Source organism: Egretta garzetta, unplaced genomic scaffold, assembly GCF_000687185.1.
Source record: "Egretta garzetta isolate BGI_Z169 unplaced genomic scaffold, ASM68718v1 scaffold514, whole genome shotgun sequence".
Taxonomy (NCBI): Eukaryota; Metazoa; Chordata; class Aves; order Pelecaniformes; family Ardeidae; genus Egretta; species Egretta garzetta.
Genome location: NW_009259483.1, coordinates 791966 through 817607, shown reverse-complemented (window position 1 = coordinate 817607; position 25642 = coordinate 791966). Strand labels below are relative to the sequence as shown.

The window sequence follows — 25642 nt, the reverse complement described above, 5'->3', positions numbered from 1 at the left end:
AATAAAGTGTGTGGTAAAATTACGGCCGACCACAAACTGCACCGAGTGCTTGAATGTGATGCATTGGACTGTACCAAAAAACCAATTTACAGTAGCTTTCCCGTCAGAAGTAAAGCTTCATCTTGATCTTTAAAATCTTAGTTCACATTACGGAAGACTGGGATCTTTTTTGAATGAGTGCTCTTGGATGCCAGCTGGGAAGAGTTACGGATATTGTTGTTCCTAAGTTGTAACCAACAGCTGGTTTTAGTGTGCTTAGAGAATCTTATTATGGCATAGAAGACAATCTGCTACAAAAGCAGCTCTTTTTGCTCATTGTGTGCACAGTTGAGTAGAGAAAAGGCACAATATTTGAACACAGATGGGCACGCTAGGACTTCAAGAGTGCTTAGAGTCATTATATCGGTGTACTCGCAGAATCACGGAATGGTTGAGGCTGGAAGTGACTGCTGGAAGTCATCTTGTCCAACCCCCCAGCTCAGTCAGGGTCATCTGCTACTCATGGTTTTGCAGTGCAGAGATGAACAAGCATCTCTGTATTCCTGTTTCCAAAGTGAGTTTAATAATGTTCATTAAAATGCCAGATTAGTCTCAACAACTGATATCGTTTGGAGATACAATGTCTTTAATGCAGAATAGCTCAAGTTCTTCCACAAGTTTTAGCTATAGACAGGGTCTCTAATATTAACTGTGCCATGCATTTTTGTGTTTGGTTTTGGTTATTTTTTTTCCTGGGTGGCCATCACTGTGTTTCCCATTTGCAGTCTCGTCATTTCACTGAATGGCCTTCAGAGAGTAGGCACTGGGAAGTCTGCAAGTTTTAAGGGCAAATTGTTCTTTGTGAATGAGAGTGTGAACTGCAGACACCTAGGAGTCTACAGGTGGGGATTCAGAGACTGTATAGTGCTGAGAAGTTGGGAAAATGTGGGGTGTGTTGACTATTAGCTGTTTTGGTGCACTGATTTCAGTAAGTGTAAGAGAAACAGTGCTGGTGGGAACATGGAACACCTCTGTAGATGGAGCTGCTTTCTGCTGCAAGATTACTGATGGATGGGTTTTTTTCCTTCTCTTGGTTTTTGTCGTCTTTGAGGAGCGGTGTCAGTGCCGGAAGCAAAAGGCTGGTGGTGTCTTCAAAACTTCTGTGTCCTCATTAGGCTCATAAACGTTATCCAATCTTTCTTCTGCTTTTTCTTTTACTTACGATGAGCATCAGGCTGTGCTTATTCACTGTGGAGTATCACCATATCTCTCTCCCCCAGTACTTTTCTTTGCAGAATGATTTCTTCAGGAAATGATTCTGTTTGTTTCAACCTTCGACATCCTGTCTGTGCTGTCAGTTAACTTGGTTATTTCCTTCAGCGTTCGCTCATCTCTGTTGCCCCCTCTTCCTCCATTTGACTGCTGACTTCCTGACTGTACCATTAGTTCCTCTGTATGTGTCATAAGCATTAATAGGGTAAAAAATTATCTTTGTTTTTTCATACTGCTGCTTCATCTTGCTTCTAGCAGGAAGTTTAGGGCTTCTCCCAACCTCGGGCTTATCATCTTGTATCGGTTATCTCCTTTGGGATATAGCCAGTCATCATCATTGTCTTGATTCAGCCTCTACTAAAGCGAAGCAATAAAGTGTTATCATCTTGACTCAAGATGCTCTTTTCTGTGTCCTTTCTAGCCCCCTGATTTATCCAAATGCCAGGAAAGTCCCAAGTACTGTACCCAGATCATGCTAGTGCTTGAAAAGAGGACTGTGACCTTTTGTTATTTCTTTACTCCTAGTTGTGTTTTATTCAAAATTGCTTTACTGAGTCACAGCACTTCTGATGAACTTTCTCTGTTTCTCTTCAGCGTATTTGCAACCACCCTCTAATAAACTGTTTCCGTTTCCAGTTATATTGGACTGCTTTGGCGTGCGCTTAGCTTAAGCATTAAAAAGTACCCCTCATCCCCCCAAAATTTGCATCCATCCTTTTGAGGTGCAATATTTAGCATTCTTTTATTTTAGTTGTTATTTCACAGTACCAATTTCCTTTTTCCTTTCTTCTCCCCTCCAACTTTCTTATCGCTGAAACTTTCATTCTATCCTTACAGCCCTTTAAGAGCAGCAGCTGAACAGGCTGAAATTGAGGCTTCCTTTTTTTCCCATTACTTCTCTGCTACCTCTCAGGTTATGTGAGACTATCCTTATAGGTGGGAAAAGAAAATTGTGTTCAGCTGGATTTTAAGGGATCTTTTTTGCTGCATACTTCAATTTAGAAACATCTGGAGTACAGCCCCATGACAAGAAACAACCCCAAATGAAGTGGCAAGCCCTGATAAACTGTGAAAAGTTTAAGTGGATTCTAACATTTTATTCAGAGTACTGTTTGATTTTTGTTTCTGTACTTGATGCCTGCCATGGTCTTTAAATTCCATGTGCTAGGCAGGTACTCAGCACCTTTGAAAAATCATGTGGTTTTTTTTTTTTCTGAAGCTAGAAGGACCTTACCTCTTGTACTGCTGGGTTATTGTTGGTATGGTGGTGCTTGTGGTTAGGTGTTTTTTTGGTTTGTTTGGGTTTTTTTTTCTAAATTTCTTGGAATAGTCTTTTGAATACTTGCGTTTGGTACTGTCCTGATCTCTAGTTTGAAGAGCTCAGCTATTAACATCTTTAGTAAGCAGAGCATCATTACCTGGCTGGATGGTATATAAGTGTTAATTTAAATTGCCACAAAGGTTCAGATACCTTGAATAATCAAACCCAAGTTTTTAGTCTCCTCTCTTCTGAATTACAGACATGTAACTAAAAGTTCCTTAGTAGAAGGAGTGTGATCTTCCAAGAAGCGGGTGAGTTCAAGGTAAATAAGTACCTGAATTTTTCTGGTGCACTTCAATACGTGCTTTAAAAGCAAGACCAGACAGCCTGCTTGCCTGTATTCTGAGTACATCCAGTCTGTTGTGTTTCCCTCCACCTTTTCTTTTCAAGCACCCTTTAAAGCCTATTTTTCTCTCTAGTTTTAAAGAGTACTTTTTTGAAAGTGGGCCTGTCAATGATAGTGAAACCTCAACCATCTAAAATGCTTCCTTGGGAGGGGAGGAAGGCAACTGTGGGACAGGTGAAATAACGCGGAATGAAATTGTGAAGAAGGGTTATGGGTATGTGAGAATGAGACAGGTGACAGCCACATTCACCATCTTTCATGGGCGGCTTCGCCAGTGGTAAAAGCTGTCCTGTTCAGTTTCACACCCATATTTCTAAAATCTCCTCCAGTACTAGGTTTCCAGGTATTTTGGAGAGTAAAAGTGATGTATTTAAACCTGAAGGGTCCAAAGCTTATTTTGTCATAATACTAAATGGTGCATTCTTGAGCTCATGATGCATTATTGACCAGCAGATTGCGGGTTTTGCATCAAAGAAACGTTCCTGTTGGGAGGCTGATGGACCACTCTGAGCCGTGGAAGCCTGTCGAGTAGGGTCAGGTCTTCCTGCAGTGGTGGTGGCTGCTGCAGAGGGGGTAGCAGCCCCCTGGGTTGTCTGCTCTCTGAGATCTCCCCCTCTTTTCCATCACTTGCTAGAATATAGCTCATAGCTCCCATAGAGCTTTATCTTCCATTTGTGACAAAGCATCTGTGGATTTTATTGACAGGGGTCTGCTGGGCCTTTGACTCCTGTCTAGTTCAGGGGTGAATAGCGCCGAACACATAACAAAAGGGAAGAAGGCAGCATGAAAGCCTTTTTATGTACACAAAGTGTACATCCAGCCCCCTGGCTTCTCTGCCCTGTTTTTATTTCTTGCAGAGATGGTAGAGCGTGTTTACAGCTCCTTAGACTCGGCTGTTCAGTCATGCAGTTTAACTCCAAAAATAACTCTCTTGGGGGATATTAATCCAGCGTTAGATTATCTTTCTAAAATCGTTAATCAGACTCGGTCCCCGAGGGACCTTCCAGCTGAACTTGCCACTTCGTTTCTGTTCGCTGGGGTGGCGGGAGCTGAGCGGAGGAAGCTGATGAGGTTTGACAAGGAGCAGTTACTTACGTAAGGTCCCGAGCGGGGGGACCCGTGTGCCGCTCCTCCCGCTGCGGGTCCCGGCGCGGCTGGCCGGGGCTCGGATCCCTGCCCGCACACGCGGCGTCCTGCCTTCTCCTGCCGGCCTGCATTATTGCCCTCCTTTCTCTTCGCCTTGTTTTGCCATCAAGAAGTGCCATGGGGGAAACCTGCCTGTGCCAGCTTCAGGTGATTCCTATATATGCTGCCTTCTGTCCAGGGAGGAGAAGCACGGGCTTTGTTTTATTAAATTCTCAAATGTGCACGTGGCATTCCTTCGGTCGCTTTCTAATCACAAACTTCATTACTTGAGCTGTTCATGAAGTGACCTGGCCTGCTGTTTGAACATTACCTCTCTCCTGTAAAAGAAGAAATGAGCTGTTGTAGGCTGCTGTTTTCATATACAGCTAGAACTGCTAGTCGCACAACTCCTATTAGCCTTCATCTTTTCTCCTGTCTATGGAGTTGGAATACAGTTTATTTACTGAGAGATGTGCTGCGATAGCTGTACTTTGAGATCCGTGTATGGAAAGTGCCAGGGAAATTGCAAAACAAGCTTAAAAAAAAAAAAAAGAGATTTCTACTGCGAACTCATTCCATACACAAATAAAATCCTGTTTTCCACGTGCAATGCATAGGTAGAAAGGGAAAATTCAGTATGTTTCACTGACATGTGCTGGATTAATCCCTTGGAGCCAGGCAAGTAAATTGAGAGCTTGTGTGTCTGTGCTGATGCATTTTTGCAATAATTTATCATACTTTGATTTCCAACTTCAGTGTTTATTGCTCTGACTTAGTAGACCACTGGAAGCACTGCATAGCATGGTTGAAATGCAGAAATATACTGTATTTGGTAATAACAATAATTTGCAGAATTTGCAGTTTAATTGACTAATCTGTCATAGTTCGGAAAACCCTATTGATGTAAGAAAGTATACTCAAGTGGAGGGGGAAAAAAGCCACAACCAAAGCATCCCTACAAATTATAAAATGGCGTGCTGCTTAGTATGGAAGTTGCTTGAGCCTCCTCCAGGTTCCAGCTGCATGCATGCATTAGGGGAAAATAATGGGAAGTTGCCTTCCTTTTCCTCAGACCCCTCCACTTCATACACTCGTGCTCGCACATGCACTCCTGTTGCCTTCGGATTCTGCCTTGAAAATAAACATTGTGAAAATGAGTTGCAAAGTTGCTCTTACATGTCAGTGCTTCTTGGTTCCCACTGGGAGAGAAAAAGGAATTGCTCTTGAGAAAACTCCATAACTAGACCCTTTAGCGATGTCCGTATCCTTTTCACTGCTTGACTGCTGCTGGCATAACAAAAAGCAGTTGAAATCAGTTCTAGTTCTTCATTCACAACATGAGAATTGCGTACTAAATTGGAATTGTTTCACACTGGGGATTGTGCCTTCCTTATTTTACTGGGCAGTGTCTAACACACTGTGTACCACTGGAATAAATAGTCTGTAATTTGTAATCGTCAGCACTGTAGGTTGCAGAATTTTCTTTGCAATCATCGTTTTGTGATGACAGCTAAACATCTATTTTGGCCTTAAAAAAAAAACCAAATGAATATTTGTTTCTGGCATTGCCACAAAGGTAGAACGAAACTAAATTGCCTTTTGGATCCTGCAGAAGATTATAAACTAGGAAAAAAAAAGTCAGCATATTTGACTAGGATGTCCGCTGAGAAACAGAAAGAAATGTGTAGTGCTGATTTTATATATGCTTTTCAGCATTTAGACCACAGTGATATTTCTGAGTAGGTCTTTCCTGGTGGGAGAAAGGTAACTACATCCATTTGTATTAGTTAAAGTTCTGTCACTATGCTTTGTGTTTTATGACTGTATAAGCATATGTATATTAATAATTATAATTATATAGGAGATCTGTGCTAGCCTGCATTAGAAACTAGTCACACTGAAATTGTCTTCTAAATGCTGTGGCAGACTTCTCTTGCACCTTGCTTTGGAATGCAAATCCATAGCTGAATTTGATTAACTTACCATCAACTTCCACGACTCTTCTTTCTGAACCATTTGCTTTCTTCCTGCGTGACCCGGTAAGATGGACCACCGCTTGCTAAAGCAAAATGAGGGTTAATGCCCACATTTGTATGTGAGAGTGGAAGTTTTCTGCAAATTTATGGCTGCACGATGTTGTTTTGCTTTCATAGTCATGGGCAATGGCCATGAATCATCGTTTTTTTTCCTTTGGAGGAAAGCTAGCTTTGGAGCTAGCTAACCTTCCAGGGGAGGGAGGGATTGGGCTGCGAGTTACCTACCTTCCCTTTTGCCCCTTGCGGTGAGAGGCGACCGTGCTCTGAGTTGCTTCCCTATCTTCCCAGTCAAAAGAAAGCGTGTTTGCCCAGGCATAGGTGGATTCTGTGTTTTTTATAGTTCTCCCTTCTCTCTCTCTCTATATATATGGCTTACAGATGATTTTTTTTTTTCCATGAAAACTGTAGAAGAAACATGATGGGGGGGAAAAGAAAAGTGTTGAAAATAAGGACTTGCTCATCTGAAGCTATCCTCAGGCAAGTTTGTCTGGCAGGAGCTACTGCTGCTCTTTTCGTGTTGCAGCCAGTAAGCTCAGGCTCTGGCCGAGGCCCCGGCCGGCTTCCAGCATCCCTTCTGCCAGGGATGCGGGGCCATGCCAGGGCACCCGGGGACCAGCCTGGCAGCCAGGCATTGGGTCAGCCCGCTCAGCTTAAGTGCTCTGGGTGGTTTAATACCAAAATGTCACCAGGCTGAGACTATGGAGGGCTGTTCTGCTTGAGGAGGTGGGAAACACCGTCACTGTGAGTGTGGGAGCAAAAAAGGCGCTAAGTTTCGTTTGACTGTCGAGGTGGATTAACAGCTCGCTGCTGCCAAACGAGTCTTGCTTCTCCTCCCCCCACCGTGTTGTGCCACTTCTGGGAAGCTGTTTGACTCGAACGTGGTAAAGAACAGATGACCGAAAATACTTTTTTGCTGGTTAGTTGAGTCAGCGCGCCGTGCAGCCAGGGGAACACTCGTGGGAGATGCAAATGGCGGGAGCGTGAGGCGTCAGGGGAGAAATGGCGGGAGCTTTGCATCCGCTCAGGCTCTACGGGGGCAAAGACAACCAAAAGTGCGTGTCAGACCAGCAAGCCAGTGGCCTGCTTTAATTATGCTTGTTCCCAGTCCCTGTAACATCTACCAGCTGTAGACAACACCACTGTGTTTCTTAATCACGTTGTTTAGTCTTCCAAGGCGCTTCCTGCAATCCGGTCTTATTTATAGACCATCCATTGTCTTATTTACTGCCTTGCGCTTTGCTTTGTGCTGATGTGTGATCCTGTCGGCATCAGAACTGCCATTGTTGGAAGTAAGTTGCTGGAGTGTTAAAGTTCATAAATTGCTTTTACAGTATGTGTTGAGAACCTGATGTAGAATGTAACAGGGCTTGCAAACACGGAGGACGGCCTTTTCAGAGTAGACCAGAAGACGCACAAGAAAAAAGGAAAGGTAGAGCCGTATACATGAAGGCTGGATGAACTCCCACTTCTAAGTAGTACGAGATGAAGGTACAAAGCTTCTTGATAAAGGGATGGTTTCATGATTTTGTTCAGGCTGATCTGAGTTCATGCTTCTGCTGCAATGGAGAAGGGTTCTTCGACCGGCTTAGTTGAAGCAGCAACTGAAGGTGGTGAGAGCCTTTTTCTCCTGTACCTTTTCGTAGCTTTTGGATGTCCGGTCTATTCTGTCAACTCATCTCTTGCCTTAGCTCTTTCAAAGGGTATACGTGCAAGCGTGTGTCCATATGATCACCACTTCCTTCTCTTTTCTGCTAAGAAGAAGTGGGACTGCACCTCTGGGGATTTCTACAGCTTCTTTTGTGTTGTCATACGTGATGGCATTTTGCTGGATCTCGGCAGAGCGCGCGGGAAATGCCGTGGTCGGCAGGGAGGACTTGGCAAAGCAAGCAGGAACCCTCCCAGTCTGCAGGAGGGTGCAGGGGTTGCTGTGTCTGAGAATTGCAGAGCTTTGCTACTTTGGTGGCTGTCCTGCTACCACTGGGCTGGGAGAGGGGTGCAGAAGGTTTGTTTGCAAGGCCAGAGAGGCACTACACCTGCTTGAAAAATGTTCGTTGCTATTGCGAGGTTGCAAACTTTGAGCCAAAAGAGACAGAACTTAAATTCTGCAAAACCTGAGAATTTGGTTCTTCCCCTTCCTCTCCTTCCCCAAAATTCACAGCCTGCGCTCTTTGACATGAGATCCTATTGATATTCATATTCTTGCAGAACTATGACGTTTTATGTATCTGATTATGTTCTTGTGAATGTGTACTACATCCTTGGGTATTCACGTGTCTGAGATTTACCATCAAGAAGTATTTATATATGGGTATCTCGGGATCCGTTAGGTGAGGAGATGTGTGTGTGTATGTATATGTGGAAACTGCTGTGTGTTCTGCCTTCTTCCTGACATCCTGGTTGCTATAGTGCAGTGATCTATTTGTGAACACCCAGAAGATCATTGCTATAGTTAAAAGAAACAGTGTTTCCTGGCCATAACTTCCTGGGCAATCTCTTCTGGAGCGCCAGCTTTAACCGATTCGGTCACGTTCCCTGGGACTCCAGGAGTGACACTGTAACAGGAGCTTCCCCTAGATTGTCGCTTTTCCCCACCAGCATGTTTAATAATATTTAAAAATAGTTTCTCTATTTAAATCTAATGCATGCCTATTATTCACCGTACATTTCAGTGCTTCAGCCATCTTTCTAACAGGCTGTCGAGCTGTGCAGCGTGTTGTGGCGTTGGGTCCTGTGTTTGCTTCTGTAATATGTGCCGTTCTTCTCCTCTCGCACACACATACACCACATACATTTTCATCCACCTGCCCAGCCAGGCAAAATGTAGGAGACGAAGCAGCAGCGCTGGAGTCCTGTCTGAACTGCTGTATTTTTTTTTCTTTTTTTTTTTTTTTTTTTATTTTTTTTGCCTCCCTGCAGGTGTGAATGAGAGAGAGACTCTGCAGTATTTAGTGTCCAGTTGTACTGGCTCCGAAGAACAGCAGCGTCGCAATGCCCCCTCCTGCTGATATCGTGAAGGTGGCGATCGAATGGCCGGGTGCCTTCCCCAAGTTAATGGAAATAGATCAAGTAAGTGCCTGTGTACGTGTGCTCGGCCGGCCCTGCGCGTAAATAAGTTCTCTGCGCGTGTGTGCCTCTGCTTTTATGTTTACTTAGATGCACACGTATGTTTCTGTGAGTGCATGTGTGGTAAAAGGTGGTTTTTTAGAAGGGGTGTAACCCTCTTCCTCTCTTACTGCTTAATGTTTCTGATGTGTTCAGCTGTTTTTTTTTATTTGCTTTTTCTTTTCAAACAGCTGCTCAGATAAGGCATTTACTGCTTGTGTGACCCACTTAACACTTTCGTGCCTTAGTTTGTTCAACTGTAAAATTGTGGTAATGTTGTTACCTCTGGGGGGAAAGTCTTTTAAATTTTTTAGTCAGTGCTTTGCGTTTGGAGTATGATCATACTGAATGGCTGCAGCAAGTGCAGATTTTGGAACTTAAGTAGTGGTGCACTGTGAGCAGGAGGATCTTTACTGTTCTATACAGGAATCTCAGGGGTTTTCCTGTTTAGCTGGTTATTTCCAACGCAATGGCCCCATGGACTGATTTGAGGCAGCGTACAGAAGCTAAGAAATTCAAAATTATAAATTAAAGACTCTTTGTAGGAAATTGTGGAGTGTGGGGGGGAAATAAACCAAATCAAGTTATGCAAGTGCTGTGGTTTATGTTCTGGACTTCTCTGAGATTGTTTTTGTGGCACATGCATTAATACTAAAAGCAACCTGTTTAATATTTATCAGCTCACCCATAACATTTTGAAAACATACAGCATGTTACCTGTTTAGAATAATTATTTCTGTAAATAGTATTTAGAGTGAAGGAAAGTGTTTAATAATGTGCTTTAGACCCTTGTGTGTCTGGGCACCAAGTACATTATAAAGTTCTATTGGAGAGGAGAAAATTCGAATTCATACCAAAAATGTTTTACTGAAATGGGATCCTAATTTCTTCATGTAGTGCAATCAGTTTCACTTCTAGTTAACCCTTCTGTGGCATATGCCCAGGAAATTCCTATGTGAACTTTGCGGAAACTTGGTACTAGAGGGTGGCTGGAATAACAGCAGTATGTTTTTTCAGGCACACTGAAAGCCCCTTTAGGGGAAGGGGGAGTTCCTAAGTGTTTAGCACTTTATGGTTTGATTTCCAGACCTGCCAAGCTTTTCCATTTTCATTTGCTGAAATTTTTTAGTAAGCAAATCTCTACAGATACAAATCTCTTGCCTTCTGGAGTGAAGAATGTTTTACTTTTTTTCTTCTTCTTATATAACAAATGGTAGACACTGTGCACACTGTGCTCAGGGAAAGATGCATGTTAGTCATGATGAACAACAGCTTATTGCTACCAAATACAGTGGGGACAAAAATGAATAAATATTATGCAGTCGCCTTCCAAGCAGCAGTAAAATAATGCCAAAACGATTGGTTTTAATTTACAAAAGGGCTTAAAGTAACTCTCCAAAAAACCTCATACCTTATCTGAAATACTAGCTTACTGTCCTGGAACCTTGTTCTTACCTTTATTATATAAGATTTAGAGGGGACAAGAAAGATCAATGCTGACTTATGCTGAGTAGAACTTCTCCACCCGAGCCTGACAAATTGCGTGCAAGCTTCCTCATACTACTTGATGAGGAGGAAGAAGAGGAGGGGAAGTAAGTCTGAAAGGGAGAAGACAAGCAGCAGGCTGCTCCTGACACAGGGGAAAGTGAGGGAATGAAGGTTGAGGGTCTCATCCCTCACCTTTCTGACATGGAAAATACAGGTGTGGTGACAAAAAGTGAAGATGGGGAAGAACTATCCCTTACTAGTACCATAGAATCATAGAATAGTTTGGGTTGAAACGGACCTTTAAAGGTCATCTAGTCCAATCCCCCTGCAATAAGCAGGGACTTCAACTAGATCAGGTTGCTCAGAGCCCCCTCCAACCTGACCTTGAATGTTTCCAGGGATGTGGTGTCTACCACCTCTCTGGGCAACCCGTTCCAGTGTTTCACCGCCCTCATGGTAAAAAATATCTTCCTTACATCCTTATATCTGAATCTACACTATTTTGGTTTAAAACCATTACCCCTTGTTCTGTTACTACAGGCCCTGCTAAAAAGTTTGTCCCCATCTTTCTTATAGGCCCCCTTTATGTACTGAAAGGCCACAATCAGGTCTCCCTGCAAGCATTCTCTTCTCCAGGCTGAACAACCCCAACTCTCTCAGCATTTCCTTATAGGAGAGGTGTTCCGGCCCTCAGATCATTTTGTGGCCTCCTCTGGACCCGCTCCAACAGATCTGTGTCTTTCCTGTGCTGAGGGCTCCGGAGTTGGATGCAGGGCTCCAGGTGAGGTCTCACCAGAGCAGAGTAGAGGGACAGAATCACCTCCCTTGACCTGCTGGCCACGCTTCTCTTGATGCAGCCCAGGGTATGGTTGGCCTTCTGGGCTGGGAGCACATATTGCAGCCCGTGTCCAGCTTTTCATCCACCAGTACCCCCACGTCCTTCTCAGCAGGGCTGCCCTCAATCCCTTCATCCCCAACCTGTAATGATACTGGGGCTTGCCCTGACCCAGGTGCAGGACCTACCCATGCACACAAACCTGCACATTTGCCTTGGTTGGGGCTGGGAGCAATGTGGGAATGAGCCCTGAAAACAGCGGGTGATACACGCTTCTAAATGTACAGCTCTGCCTTTGGTTCACTTAATGCTAACTTTTCCCCACTCTGTTTCCTTTAAAACATTTATTTAGTTGACGAGCTGTAGTGGAGGAGATGATTCATACCTCAGAAGGCTAGCTGTCGGAGATGATAGAGGGGAGGAGGGAAAAGAAAGGCAGAAAAGAGAAATGACTTGCCCATTGACCAGACGTTGCAGCCAGTGCCTGTCTCCCAGGTGGGATCTGCTCATTCAAGCACCATTTGACATACATACAGAAAATCCTAAAAACTTCACCTTCTCAGTTTCCTCCCTTTCTGATCCCTTACTAGTAAGAAAAATGGTATTTAAAAGAACAGCTCTGTGTTATTACTTTAGAAATAACAACAAAAAACCTCACTGGAGCATGATGCAAGTACTTTATCTTTCAGGGTACTGAGGCTGTTCCAAATATTGAAGTGCAAATACCATATAAGAGATCAGAGGAAAACCTGTTTGGGTTTGGTGGGGTTTTTTTTAGGTTGCTTCTTGTATATGCTTGGTAGGATTCATTTATATTCAGTTGCACAGTATCCCAATTCACCTGCTGTGTATATGTGTATTTTGCTTAGCAATGAAGAGAATAAAATATTTTTGAAATGAGGAAATGTCATTGTGAAACCGCAGTGATTGACAATGTTGTACTGGAAGGTGTTGGGCCTGAAAAGAGCTCATGAGTGTTTTTTCTACCAAATGTTATTAAACCTTACATTAAAAACCTTCCCTTCAGGTGCATGACTTCTGACAGCCTGGGCTTCACGAGGTACAGAGCTGCTTCTAGTTGATGCTTCCCACTACGTTTCTGTAGGTTTGTCAACCTGGGTTCATCAATGATGGTCTTAACTTTAATCACACAAAATCAGTCTCGCTGAGTTAGAGACGCTCTTTGCCTGCACAATTAATACATAACCAAGTGCTTTTTAGAACCAGCCTCTGTGCCTAACCTTTCTTCTCATTCATGGAAATGTACTAGTTGACGTCAGGGTTTTACAACTGCTTTTTTCCTGGAAAGTTGCTTTAAACAAGGAGGACAAAACTGTATATTATTTACCACACTCTGTCTTACCAGGTGGGGACTAATTAAGTTGCAGTAAACCTAGCAACTGGCTGTTGCCTGTATGGGTTAAAGCTGATTTTAAAGTGCGTGCAAGCTAGTGTACTCCTCTGCTTTTTCCTTGAGAGAGGGGCTTAACTGAATTCAGAACTCTTTTCCAGAATACTTGGGATTTTTTTATTTGGGTTTCCTTTCGTTTCCATCACTTTCCTCAATTACAAATTTGAAAAATAACATCTAGACTATTCCCCCCCCCTCCATAAATCCCTACTGACAATATTAGTACTGTGGTTAAAACTAATTTTTAATGAAAATATTTGATTATGACTTTAAGAGCTGGATATAGGGGTGATCATCTACTTTTAAGTCTACTAGTCATGTAAGAGGAGGAATGGAGATGGATTGGTGTCTGAATTTGCATGGGGATCTTTGGTGGACTTCTTAGGGGTGCAGTCTGGGGGAGAAATGAATGGTAGATGCTGACTGCCTGTTACCTTCTCCCAATCTTCTGTCTGATTATTCTGGAAGATGTTAAGAGTAGGGTCGCAGAGGCTCTGTACAGGTGAAGCAGGATGTTGGCTCATCTCTCCTGTCTTCTCTTTATTTGTCTCAGCATTAGCTGTTTCATAAGAGGATGTTATTTCTTGTGTTCAGATGGAAATTTGCATGCTTTAATTTGTGCCCATTATGTATAACGCATTCTCAACTCTTGGTTTTTTTTTTTTTTTTTTTTACAGCACAAATTATTTTAGGTAAGCCAGTGCTGGTTTAGGTTACCTGGATACTTTGTTCTGTGGATTTACAGCTGCACTGTTCCTGCTGCAGGGGAAGCAGCTTCCAGGGGAGGCACAAGGTGGATATTTGGGGATAGTAACTATTTTAGCTTATCTCATTCAAATCTACTCTTGCGTGTTAACACAAGTTGTACTAAAATGAGATTTCCCTTAACTTGGGGATGAACTTCCTCACCATTGGAGGTAAACACTGTTCCTACAGAAAGGAATGGTTTATAATTATACTTGGCCACTCAGCGTCTTCCTCCAGATTTACTTTTGTCTACCAGATCATTAAATATAGATTAAATTAGCAGATGTGAATCTTTACATTAGCCAAAAAAAAAAAGGGAAAAAAAAAAAAGCTGTTTTGTTTTTCAAAGCACAAATATGGTACAGATTTACAGGAGTGCTGTCAAATGACAATTTCATGTTAATACAGTGCAGCACAGCACATGGGAGGAACCATGGGCTGCTTTACATTAATGTTTTCTCTAAGGTTTACATTTAGTCAGCAAGTTTATCTTTTAAGAGTGTCTTTCAAGTTGTTCTTTCTCTTTTGCCAGTGTATGCTATAAATGTCATTTTAATTGTTGGGGTTTTTTTCTTCAGAGAAGTCATTTTACTTCAGTGCATATTAAAAGGAAGCCAGTAAATTTTTTTTTTAAAAGGGAACTTTCAAATTGTTTTGGGTTTCAGACCTAAATCTGGACCTTTGGGGATTGTTAATTGATTTAGTGCAGCATCTCTCAAACTGTGGTAGTTCAAAAGGGATTGTGAAATGCTTAATTAGAGAAAAGAAAGTGGCGTATCACTTCTGCCATGTGTGTGGACTAAGAATAGCTGTAGTTTCTGCGAGTGCTGTCACTAGTAATAGCAGTATACCGGTACAATCCTAGCATCACAAGTCTAAATTTATGCAATATTAGTGAGCACCAGTGCTGTTCAAGTGATGAAGAAGAAAGGGATGTTGATGTCTGTCTCTGTACCAGAGACTGTATGGGGAAGCGTCACTCCCTGCTCTTAGTTCTGGTTCTGGACTTCGACTCCCTCAAAATTAAGGGGTTTAGCGCTGAGGGGATGAAGGAGGAGAGAGGTTTTTACCTCCTTCCCACAAATCTGTAAAATTGTATGAACTCTTACCCAAAAAGTCTAATAGTATTTCAGTAGCTTGAGCCTGCTGATGCTTTTTGGTATGAATATTGTGAAGACTTCCAATGTTACTGCACACTGAGTTTAAAGTAGTCAAGGGAAATGTCAGTGCCTTTAACAGCTGACAAGATCCCGGTTTCTTGAAGATAGAGGACTAGAAAGCAGCTTGTGGGGCGGGTGTGTGTGTGGGGGGAAGCGGGAATCTTACACTGACTTACAAAAGCGTTCCCTGCCTGGATTTGCTAGCAGTAGCCCCTTTCCATCCGGTCAGAGAGGGGAGTTAGTGTTTGAGGCTGGCCCCTGCAGCTGTATCTCAGCTATTCTGAAGGAGGACGGTTGCTGCTGATGGGAAACTTACCCAAAGAGAGATGAGCCAAAAAATACTCAGCTAGCTGTAGCCAGTTTGCTAAAGGTAGGGCTTGCTTAAAATCAACTTTTAGGTGTTAAACAGATGCTAACAATAATTTAATGAGTTTACTGCTCCTTGTTGTACCTGTCAGTATTTCAGCTTCACAAAACCAAAGATGAAACTGTTTATAAAGCAGACGCTAACCAGCATTTAAACATAGTGAAAATATTTAGCACTTATAATCCTTTCAGTTTTGTTACCAAAACCGTCAGGGATTATTAATAGAAATGGTAAGGAAAACTTGTCCATTAACTTAATGTGCCATTTTCTTTGTTAGACTAATGAAAGGTCTCAATTTTTTTTTTTCTTTTCGTAGGGGAGCTGTTCAGCAACGAGAATAACCTTAGAAACAATAATGCAGATGTTTTAATGCATTGGATATAATTCAGTGCACTAACACATGTATATACATAGGCAGTGCTTGTTAACATAATGAACCAATCATTGTTAATTACAATGGGTGTCAAAAAATACGATTTCTTTTCTTACAGGACTGTGGGGTTGGAGTAGTCATCATTAGAGCTCCGGTTCTTTGCTGTGGTGGCAGCCAGCCATCCTGGATAAAAGGGCAATGTTATCATCAAATGTTATGTTTTATTAGTGTGGCTTGTCCAAAACCGCATTCCCCCTGGTTGATTGGAGTCTCTCAAGGCTGCGAACTGATGTCCCATGGTGCGTGGCTGGGACCTCATCACTGAAAAATATATAACAACTTTGTCTTATACTGTTGAATACAGAGAGAGCAGCAAAGCTTAATAGATTGGAGAGGCAACAGCAGTGGAGAAGGGTTGGAAATTGTAAAAGAAATGGGGGGAAAAAAGAAATAGAAATATTTAGTGAGTTACAGTCTAATGGATGCTATTTATGCTTTCTGTTTGGTGCTGTCTTCTGTGTTAGGAAACATTAGGTTTTTACCTCCTTCCCACAAATCTGTAAATATTTTTTTATAGAAGTGGAAATAGAGCCAGGAGACACTTGAGGTCCTGCAGAAATAGCATCCCAGTGTTCCTGATCTCCAACATAAGAGATGAAACACTTTATTAATTCTTTCCTTGGTTTTTTTTTGTGTGTTTTGTTTTTGGTTTTTGTTGGGTGTGGGGCTTTTTTCTGGCTCTGATTTTATTAGCCCCATAGTGCTAGCCAGAACCTCCCCCATTGGAGCCTCTATTTTGCTGTCTGCAGATGATGGCATTTTCAAGATGAAGGCTGAACATGACTGTAAGATTATCGCATCCGTACAATTTTTTTTGAGAAACAGCAGGAGTCTCATCTCTTAAAAGTTAATTTTGCTATTTTTAAAGGAAATGTGTAATGATGAGATTCCTGGAGTTACGCACCACTGAATTAATTGCAAGGTACTTCATTCACATTCTGGCCAGCTGGAGTATCCAGGCTCACTTTATGATTCAATTATATTCTCCTTATAGAACTCCAAGATTGTGGTACAAAAGAGAGAAACACTAAAAATCCCACGGTATAAATTTTTTGTGCCTTCATACAGAGCCTTTTCTACCGTGGTAGGCCAGCAATGTGTCAGTCTTGAGCTGTGGGCTTGGGGTTTCTTCACTAAGTTCTCAAAGGTCTGCTCACCTAATAAAGTGGTTGTGTGAAGAGCCACATCTTAAAGCTCTGCTTTGTAACTCTTTCGGCCCTCTGAGAACTGTATTTTAAATATGTGGTGTGAGTGTGTTGCAGGCAAACATGCTGTAATCCACAGCTGTAGGTCCCTAGGTGTTTTATAACCCTTCAGTACTCCTGACTGGGAGTTTTTGGTCTCCCTGTTTGCAAAGTGCTTGAGGAAACAGGGAATGTTATGGCTTGTTAGGACACCAGATGTGGAGTAAAAAGTTCCTGTAAAATTCAGCATGGCTTGGTGGTTTGTTTGTTTTGTTTTTTTTTTAAATAATGTTATGTTTCACTGCTTCCTTGTTGTACATTCACTTTATCATCCTAAACATACGATCTATGGGGCAATGCTTAGATCTGGTGAAATGCAGATTTAGGAGTGAGGATGCCTCTGGGGGAGGGAAGGGAGTAAGTGAGGAAACTGCAGCAGGGAGTGAAGGGGAAGAGGACATGAACAACCGGGTTTCCCCAAGTCTTGTGTGCCCTGCCAAACCCTTACTGGTGTATTTATACCAAAGTGTTTCTACTGACATGATAAAACTGCCACCTTAAGGGCTGTGAACTGAGCTGGTAAAAGCTCTCGCCCATCAGCAAGCTGCGCTCGTTGAAGGGTTTCGTCTGTCATCTCTGGGGTGCAAACGTCTCCCGCCTTGGGTTGTGTTGCTGCACTGACAGAACCATGCGGTGTTGACCTGGCCTTGTTTGGGTTTTATAGTCTGTTACCACACTGCTGGGGTGTCCCCGTTCTTTGGGTATTGACTTCCTCTGGTGCTCCTCTGAGTTAGGGAAATCCTCTTCTGTCTTTTGCAGGTACCCGATGCCTAATTAACGAGCCTGGTCTCTCTAATACTCCATTGTAGTCAATGGAGACAGTTGATTCCCAAAGTGGTTCAGAGCAGACTGAGGAGACTGAAGCCCAGAGGTATCCAGTACCTCCCACTTGCAGGAGACCTTGCCTCTTACATCATGTGGAATCAGTGGCAAAGTAGTGAGTCAAGGGCCTAGGCATCTGGTGTGTTTGCCACGGGACCGACCTTCTGTTTCTGGGACCCCCGGTGTTTGACAGGAACAAATGAAGCCTCTACTGATTGTGAAAAGAGGTGGTTTTCTGTTTTGTTTAATAGCCATAAATGACTTTTGCACTGAAAGATTTGTTAGTAGAATGGTAGCATTAATTATAGACAGAATGGTGTATTACTGGCTTGAGATTCTGGGGTTTTTTTGACAGATGCACAGATCAGCAAGAGAACTTTTTTTTTTTTAAATGCTGAGTGTTTTCTACTAACAGGTGTGCTGCATCTGCTGTTTTTCTGCAATAGGTTAATGACAGCAAGGGTTAAGGTTTTTCTTGTTACTTCTGTGATTAAAAGGTATCCGCTAGGGAGGCTGATATCCCAATCATTGTCCAAAAAAAAAAAAAATCTTACCAATACCCAGAAAAAGAAAAAGCTATGAATCTCTGTAATTATAGACAGAATGGTGTATTACTGGCTTTGGATTTTGGGGGTTTTTTGACAGATGCACAGATTAGCAAGAGAACTTTTTTTTTTTAAATGCTGAGTGTTTTCTACTAACAGGTGTGCTGCATCTGCTGTTTTTCTGCAATAGGTTAATGACAGCAAGGGTTAAGGTTTTTCTTGTTACTTCTGTGATTAAAAGGTATCCGCTAGGGAGGCTGATATCCCAATCATTGTCCAAAAAAAAAAAAAATCTTACCAATACCCAGAAAAAGAAAAAGCTATGAATCTCTGCTAGTCATTTGAAAAGGCCTAAAAGAAACCTATCTACAATTCCCCGGTACAGCATAATCAAAGCATACCTGAACTGCAGGTATAATGCAATTTTCTACCCAGATTTAGGCTTCTGTCCTCTTTACAGTTCACACATACACACACACACTTGCTATTTGATTTGGAAATACTTTAAACCCCGGTTAGCGTACTGGTGGCTTGAATTGGACCTAGGGCTTGGTCAACACTGGTGTGTTGAATGTTTTTAGCTTTCTTTTGCTCATCCCACAATTTCCCTGGAACAAAACAGTGGTCTGGACTTGCCCAGCCTAAATTCTTGCATGCCTGTGCTTAGTGCTTCCTGGTGAATGGTTGCCTCTATGGGAAACCCAAGGTGTAGGCATGAAAGGATAAAATTGGCGAGGAAATCGGAGTGGGCAATCTCACAGAAGTGCAACAAAATATTAGACAAGTAGCAAGGGCAGGTACTCAAGAAGACTAAGTTAGGGATCTGTGTGCATCTTAGCACACACAACCTGGAGACGTGACCTGAGACATCATGCGGGTAAGCACCAAAGTGGTGGCTAGGTGTTCCTGCATGGTGGATGTCATTAGGACTACACTTAGCTGGCATCTCAGGCACCTGTACTGACCAGTCAGTGCAGGTAGAGCTTTACCGGGTGTGAAAATTCATGTCAGCTCTAGTGCTGCCTGTTTTCGGCATCAATGGCAGGACTCTCCCCATGTGTGCAGATCAGTAAGTCGTAAGGCCATACTGCCCCATTATCGTTTCCCACTAGATTTCAGGTATCAATTTAATACCTACCCTAGGAAAATACTTTTATACTAACGGATGTGTTTGGTGCAGATGGCTGTGATATGTTAGCTGAAGGGGTTATCTCCTATAGGGAGCATAAGACTTACTTTGATGTGTGTTATTTCATGCATTACAGCTACAGCTTGATCTTCTTAGAGCTTTAAATGAGCATCTCAGCATGTGTAAAAGCACACTTCATTTTTACTAGTGTAGGGGAGGACATAGAGGCAAAAAAACCCCAAAACTAAAATGCCCTAGCAGGAAATCTTCATTTTGGTGAAGGAAAAACTGAAATATTTTTGGACTATGTGATTGTAAGGAATTCTTTGAAGTACATTGGTGCAATAAAGTGAATTTGACCTTTCAGAACTGTAAATGCAGCAAAGATATTATGTAAATTTCCATAGATGTAATTTTATGAAGATTAAAATAACAAAAACATCAACTCCATTCTCTTTGACATCAGGCAAATATTTACAGGGGGGCAAAAACTCCCGTGTCTTTAAATGGCCTGCTGAGTGGATTTACTCTGCAGAGAATGGCAATAGGCTTTTACCTTTTCTTTCATGGTTCAAAAAGGAAAAATAGAATAGCTCACTCTTTTTTGTCTTCTAGTACTGCTACATTCCCATAGGTACAGTAAGCAGTCATGTCACCATTCCCTAAGCATCTCTTACAGCCCTCGCTAGCAGGACCGCAACGGGATTCTGGACACGACCGCGAGCTGGCCGGGAAGGCGTGGTGGGAGCTGGTCCCTCGCCCGCCTGTCGCTCCCAAAGCAAAGAAGGGTTTTGTTGGTGTGGAGGCCTGGCCATGCACAGCGAGGTGGCCAGGGCGCTGCTGCTCGGTGTGCTGCCTGCCAGAGCCTGCCCGCAGCCCCCGCTTACCCCGGGCCCCGCCGGAGCGATTGCATGCAGGGAGCAGTGGCAGCCCTCGCCTGCTTCCAGCCACATCCCCCTGACAGCTGGGGACGGGGTGCTGGTGACCATTTATCTGCTTGGCAGGGAAGGGGGAAGAACTTTGTCTGGAGACTGATGTGTAGGGGGACTGCAGCCCAAGGGATGGTTAGGAGCAGCAGCTTATTAGGATCGCAGTGCTATTTATTTTACACTTACTAATTTGTAAAGCTTGCTGTAGTACTATCAAATTACTAACTGCAAACTTTCTTCCCCAGAAAAGTTCCGCTGCTTTTTTTCATCCTGTTACTGATAACTGCATTGTATTTAGTCACTTCGGTGTTGTAGCAATAGTACCACAGGAGGACAAGGCAGTACCATGAAAGGCTGGCTGTATTAATACTTTTTGTTGTTGAAGATCCATTTTGGTTTTCTTTAACTGTCCTTTACAGGTTCTAGTTAATTTGTTGTTTGGGGTTTTTTTCTGCTTTGTCTGAATTTTTCATTTCAAATAATGTCATATAATAATGCAAAGGTGGTATAGAGTAGGAAAAGGGGGAAGGAGATGAGTAGGATTGAGAAAGGACATAAAAGCTGATGGTGTAGAGGACTTAGAAGTATCAAAATAATGATTTGGAAAGTAGTCATATATAACCTTCCCAGTGTTTATATTATTGCCAGGCTGGGTTGTAAAGTGTCTTCTTGTCGTAGTTTCCAATGGGAAGCTGTAGTTCCTATGAGAAATAATGGGGAGCAGAGGCAGTTACTCTTTTTGTTTGTCATTGTATTCAGTCTGTTAGCTGATATCAGTTAACTTTGGAAAAGGAATTAATATCCCAGATGTAAAATTTGTCAAAATATGGAAATACAGGAGCGGGACCTGCAGTAGCATGCTGAGGAGGGGAGGGAAGGCAGTGGGCAGAGCCCGTGCCGCAGGCTGGCACACGTGTGCTGCACAGCAAACTGCCATTATCTCGCTCCAGACAAACCTGGCTCCTCTCTCTTCCCTCCATCCCTTCTGAAAAATGGGGTTTCATTTTTTTTTGGAAGGATAGAGGGAAGAGAGCAGTTGGAAGCAGAGATTGCTTTCACAGGATTGCAGAAGCTACAAACCCCACTGGGGAGGAGGGCAGCAGGTCAAAGCAGCCGCACATAAATGGCACAGTACTCCAGACTGAGGAACTGATCAGGCTAAAAAATTGTGGTAAAGAAAACACTCTCCTTCTCGTGTGCTCTGCCTGATCTGCTTCACAGCTTGGCTATGGCGACACAAACAGCTGAGCCAGCGCAACGGAGAAAAGCTGCGGTGGAGAAAGGATGTGTTGGCTGCTGCAGAAGGAGCGCTTTCACACTTGCCTTTTCTCCCAAGTGCCAGTGTTTGCTAGTCATTCGGGCACATAGCAAGTCAGATGAGGCGATCCAGATGAGAAATATTTCTTTCCTTTTTACTGGGCCAATTTTTAGTCCGGTCAGGTTCCCTGATATGGCTCATCTGGGTGTTCACGTGAAAATAGTGATGGCAGTGAAAGAGGAAGGATGGAAACCAAGGACTGAGAGGGTATGGCAAGGAGGGACAGGATCCTTTCAGCAGATGCTTTCATTCGTGTTTGATTAAGTTGATGTTGTGTTACTCTTTTCTCTGTTTATAAACTGGCTTAGTTGACTCAGCTGTTGAAGTAATAAACGTTTCCCCGAATCTGACCTGATGAGGGATTCCTGCCTCTGGTTTTCTGTCCATGCAGTGATGCAGTCCAGAAAACAAATCCAAGAGAAAAATAATTCTCCCTCCCCATCATGTACCCTGCTGCTGAGTTAATTTTTAGACTAATCAGTTTTCTGTAAAGGGAGACGACTTCTTCTGGAAACAGTGTTTGTTATGGGTTTTTTTGGTTTTGTTTGTTTTGTTTTGCTTTTTAAGAATTCGGTGAACTGTGACTATTGGAAGTGAGTAGAGAGGAGGCTCGTATACTTTTCAGGTGATTTGGGGGATTTTCATGAAGCAGCAGATCTGTGTGACATCTTGTGGTAACGTTTAAGAATTCGGTGAACTGTGACTATTGGAAGTAGGTAGAGAGGAGGCTTGTATACTTTTCAGGTGATTTGGGGGATTTTCAGGAAGCAGCAGATCTGTGTGACATCTTGTGGTAGAATCATAGAATCATAGAATGTTTTGGGTTGGAAGGGACCACTAGAGGTCATCGAGTCCAACCCCCCTGCAGTCAGCAGGGACACCGCCAACTAGATCAGGTTGCTCAGAGCCCCATCCAACCTGGCCTTGAATGTTTCCAGGGATGGGGCCTCCACTACCTCTCTGGGCAACCTGTTCCAGTGGTTTACCACCCTCATTGTAAAGAATTTTTTCCTTATATCTAGCCTAAACCTACCCCGATTTAGTTTAAAACCATTACCCCTTGTCCTAACGCAGCTGGCCCTACTAAAAAGGTTTTCCCCCTCTTTCCTATAGGCCCCCTTTAGGTACTGAAAGGCCGCAATCAGGTCTCCCCGCAGCCTTCTTTTCTCTAGACTGAACAAGCCCAACTCTCTCAGCCTGTCCTCATAGGAGAGGTGCTCCAGCCCTCGGATCATTTTAGTAGCCCTCTTCTGGACCCGCTCCAACACTTCCATGTCCTTCTTGTGCTGAGGGCTCCAGAGCTGGACGCAGTACTCTAGGTGAGGTCTCACCAGAGCTGAGTAGAGGGGCAGAATTACCTCCCTCGACCTGCTGGCCACGCTCCACGTGGTAACCCAGTATTGGAGAAAAAAGGCTCAGTAGTCACCCAGAAGTGAAATTTGGTCCATTTCTTTCTGCCACGCAACTTCATCCATGTTTTAGGTGCATTTTCTTTTAGCAGCAATCTTCTAAAAACACTTGCGTGTGCACCTTCTGTTTATAACAATGTTCGGAGCATTGCAACATCCCCAGACTAGACTGTTCCTTCTATTTTGGGACCCAAAGCAACAGAGCTGTTTTCAGTCAGCCCAAATGCTTGTGCTCACAGATGTGGAGAATAAAGCAGAACTGATACATCTGGGATCTTAACACCTTCCAGCTGGTGTTTCATCAGAGGGGAACCTGCATATATGTACTTAGGAGAGGATTACTGTCATCGTGTGACCATATCTGAAAGGGACAAAAGAAGGTTTAAAAATATTGAACGTCGTGTCGCTTCAGATGTCATTCCTAGAAAATGCTCATGTTGATATCTAAATCTTCTGTTTCTGTTGGGTAATGAGAAGCAGTGTACACAAAAGATCCTTTGATTTCTCAGTTGAGAAGCTGAATTGCTGCAGTATGGGTTAATGTTGACAAAAAGGACTGATAATGTCATCACGCATATGTGTAGAAATGCTGTCTTTATAGATTATCAGACCAAAACAGCCGAAAATTTTTGGGTCCTATCAAGCTTGATGTTAAACAGAAAATTAAATACTACTAACTTGTTTTATTCCTTGCAGTTAGTGGTTTTGGAATCATATTTTAAGAGCTCAGGGCTGTTCCAATTAAGTGATTTTTTTTTTTCTTTCTTTCTTTTTTCCTTAACTAGAAAAAGCCGCTGTCCTCAATAATAAAAGAAGTCTGCGATGGGTAAGTTCTGCCACATAGGACATATACTAGATAACATACTTTTTGAGTTATTAAACCAACCAGGAGATAAATTTTTTCTGAAGAAAATCTAGATATCCTGTATGACTAGTCAGTTCTTTCCTAAATCTCGTAGTTGTTTTATCTTCAGATTTTGCATTTGTAGTGTATTTTGGATCAGTTACTTGCAAGATGAGGTTCCTAACAAAGCATCCTCCTCCATGTGGGTGGCTCTCATTTATACTACTTGTTGCCTTTCTGCACAGTGATGCATTTCACCCACTCACGTTACACTTGTGGTCCCTGCAGTTCATGGGTTAAGGAACTAAAGCACTGTCTGTGGCTTTGATTTTTAAGAGCTGGGTCTAGTGGTGACTGTAAGCTGGTCCAGTTGTTGTGACTGCTCAAATGAAACTGAAATGTTAATCACAAGTCCTGCAATATGAGCTAATAATTAGCTAAGAGAAATATCTTGCTTTAGTTTAGATATATTAATATTTTGGGAAAAAATGCTGTTTTAAGCAAGTGCTACCACACAGGAGAAACTAGTTTATATTCATCAAATTGCTGAGCTAAAAAGGTGGTATTTTATGTGTAATGTAGTATATCAACTTAATACTGTATGCATTGGGTATTGTATAAGCTATCACAAAATACTGGTACTGTAATTTGGTTTTTGTCTGTTTTAGTGATTTAGTGACCTTGCTTACTGCAAGCAAAAATGACGCTTGCTATTTTTTTATAGATCAGGAATGAACATCAGATCATTATCAACTTATTTGTGTATAATTTTTTTCTCAACTGTTGTCAAGTTTAGGGCTTTGTTTAAGTTACGCAAAGGGAAAATATCATTTATAGGATGTATTTGTACTGAAGTTTTCCCTTTGTAAGTACGCTTTTATCTTAAACCTTGGAACTCATCATTGAAGGCTATGGATAAGTATGAGAAATACATGGGAATGACAGGCATTTGTTTGATCATAGTAAAACTATGTAAAGGGTACTTTTTGAGTTTTTAAGATTTCATTTTGTGATTAATTTATTCTTATATTCCTAAGGTGGTCTCTTGCAAATCATGATCAATTTGCACTGCAGCATGCTGATAGTTCTAATTTCTACATCACAGAGAAGGTAGGTAAATCATTCAACATGATTCTTGCATAGCCTATCAAAATGTTTGCCACAGTAATTCATTTTAAATTAAAACGCATAAAAAATATGGAATATTTTCCGTAGTATGATGTCAATGAGAGTACGTACCGGGAGACCTGGTTTAATGATTTTGCACTGATTTCTTCGGTTCAGAAAGTCAAGTAAAATTTTGAATGTGCTGAGGCCATGACTTCTATTGAGTTTGATCAGACTTCAGCACTGAGCCCTTCACCTTTGGTATTTGTGCGTGTTTAGTATTCTGCTGACAAGTGGTGTACAGGAAATTGAAATATGTAAAACATGAAGGGCTCTCTGAAGTCCGAGGAGATGTTCAGTGCGTGTCACTCACCTCTTTTGGCTGATCAGGTAGAAATAAGTTTCAGTGACTGTGTAGTATCTGCTACTCCTTCCCGCCTGCTGTCTTGTCTGTTTCCAGTTCTGTATGTTACGTTGGCTTATTTTTTTTTGGTCCCCAGATAGCGTGGCAATAGGTGATTCATGAAGTGATGCAATGATTTCAGCACAGAGCAACGAAATGGCTGTAGCTGTAATAAAAATGGAATGTCTAGTCTAAATAAATGGCACATGCTCATCTGAATGAGACAGAGTAGTACATTCATTCCTAGCATTACTGGTAGAATTGCTGAAA

General features: G+C 42.4%; 1 protein-coding gene across 2 annotated transcripts in view; it reads left to right on the top strand.

Annotated features, from left to right (window-relative positions):
• ELMO1 (engulfment and cell motility 1) overlaps nucleotides 1-25642 on the top strand; it is a 314062-nt gene that overhangs the window by 38562 nt on the left and 249858 nt on the right. For both annotated transcript variants that reach the window (XM_009637203.2, XM_035892761.1), the window contains exons 2-4: nucleotides 8996-9145; nucleotides 23804-23844; nucleotides 24900-24972. In XM_009637203.2, the coding sequence (XP_009635498.1) occupies nucleotides 9068-9145; nucleotides 23804-23844; nucleotides 24900-24972 (192 nt within the window). In that variant the 5' untranslated portion in view covers nucleotides 8996-9067. The remainder of the gene's footprint in view (nucleotides 1-8995; nucleotides 9146-23803; nucleotides 23845-24899; nucleotides 24973-25642) is intronic.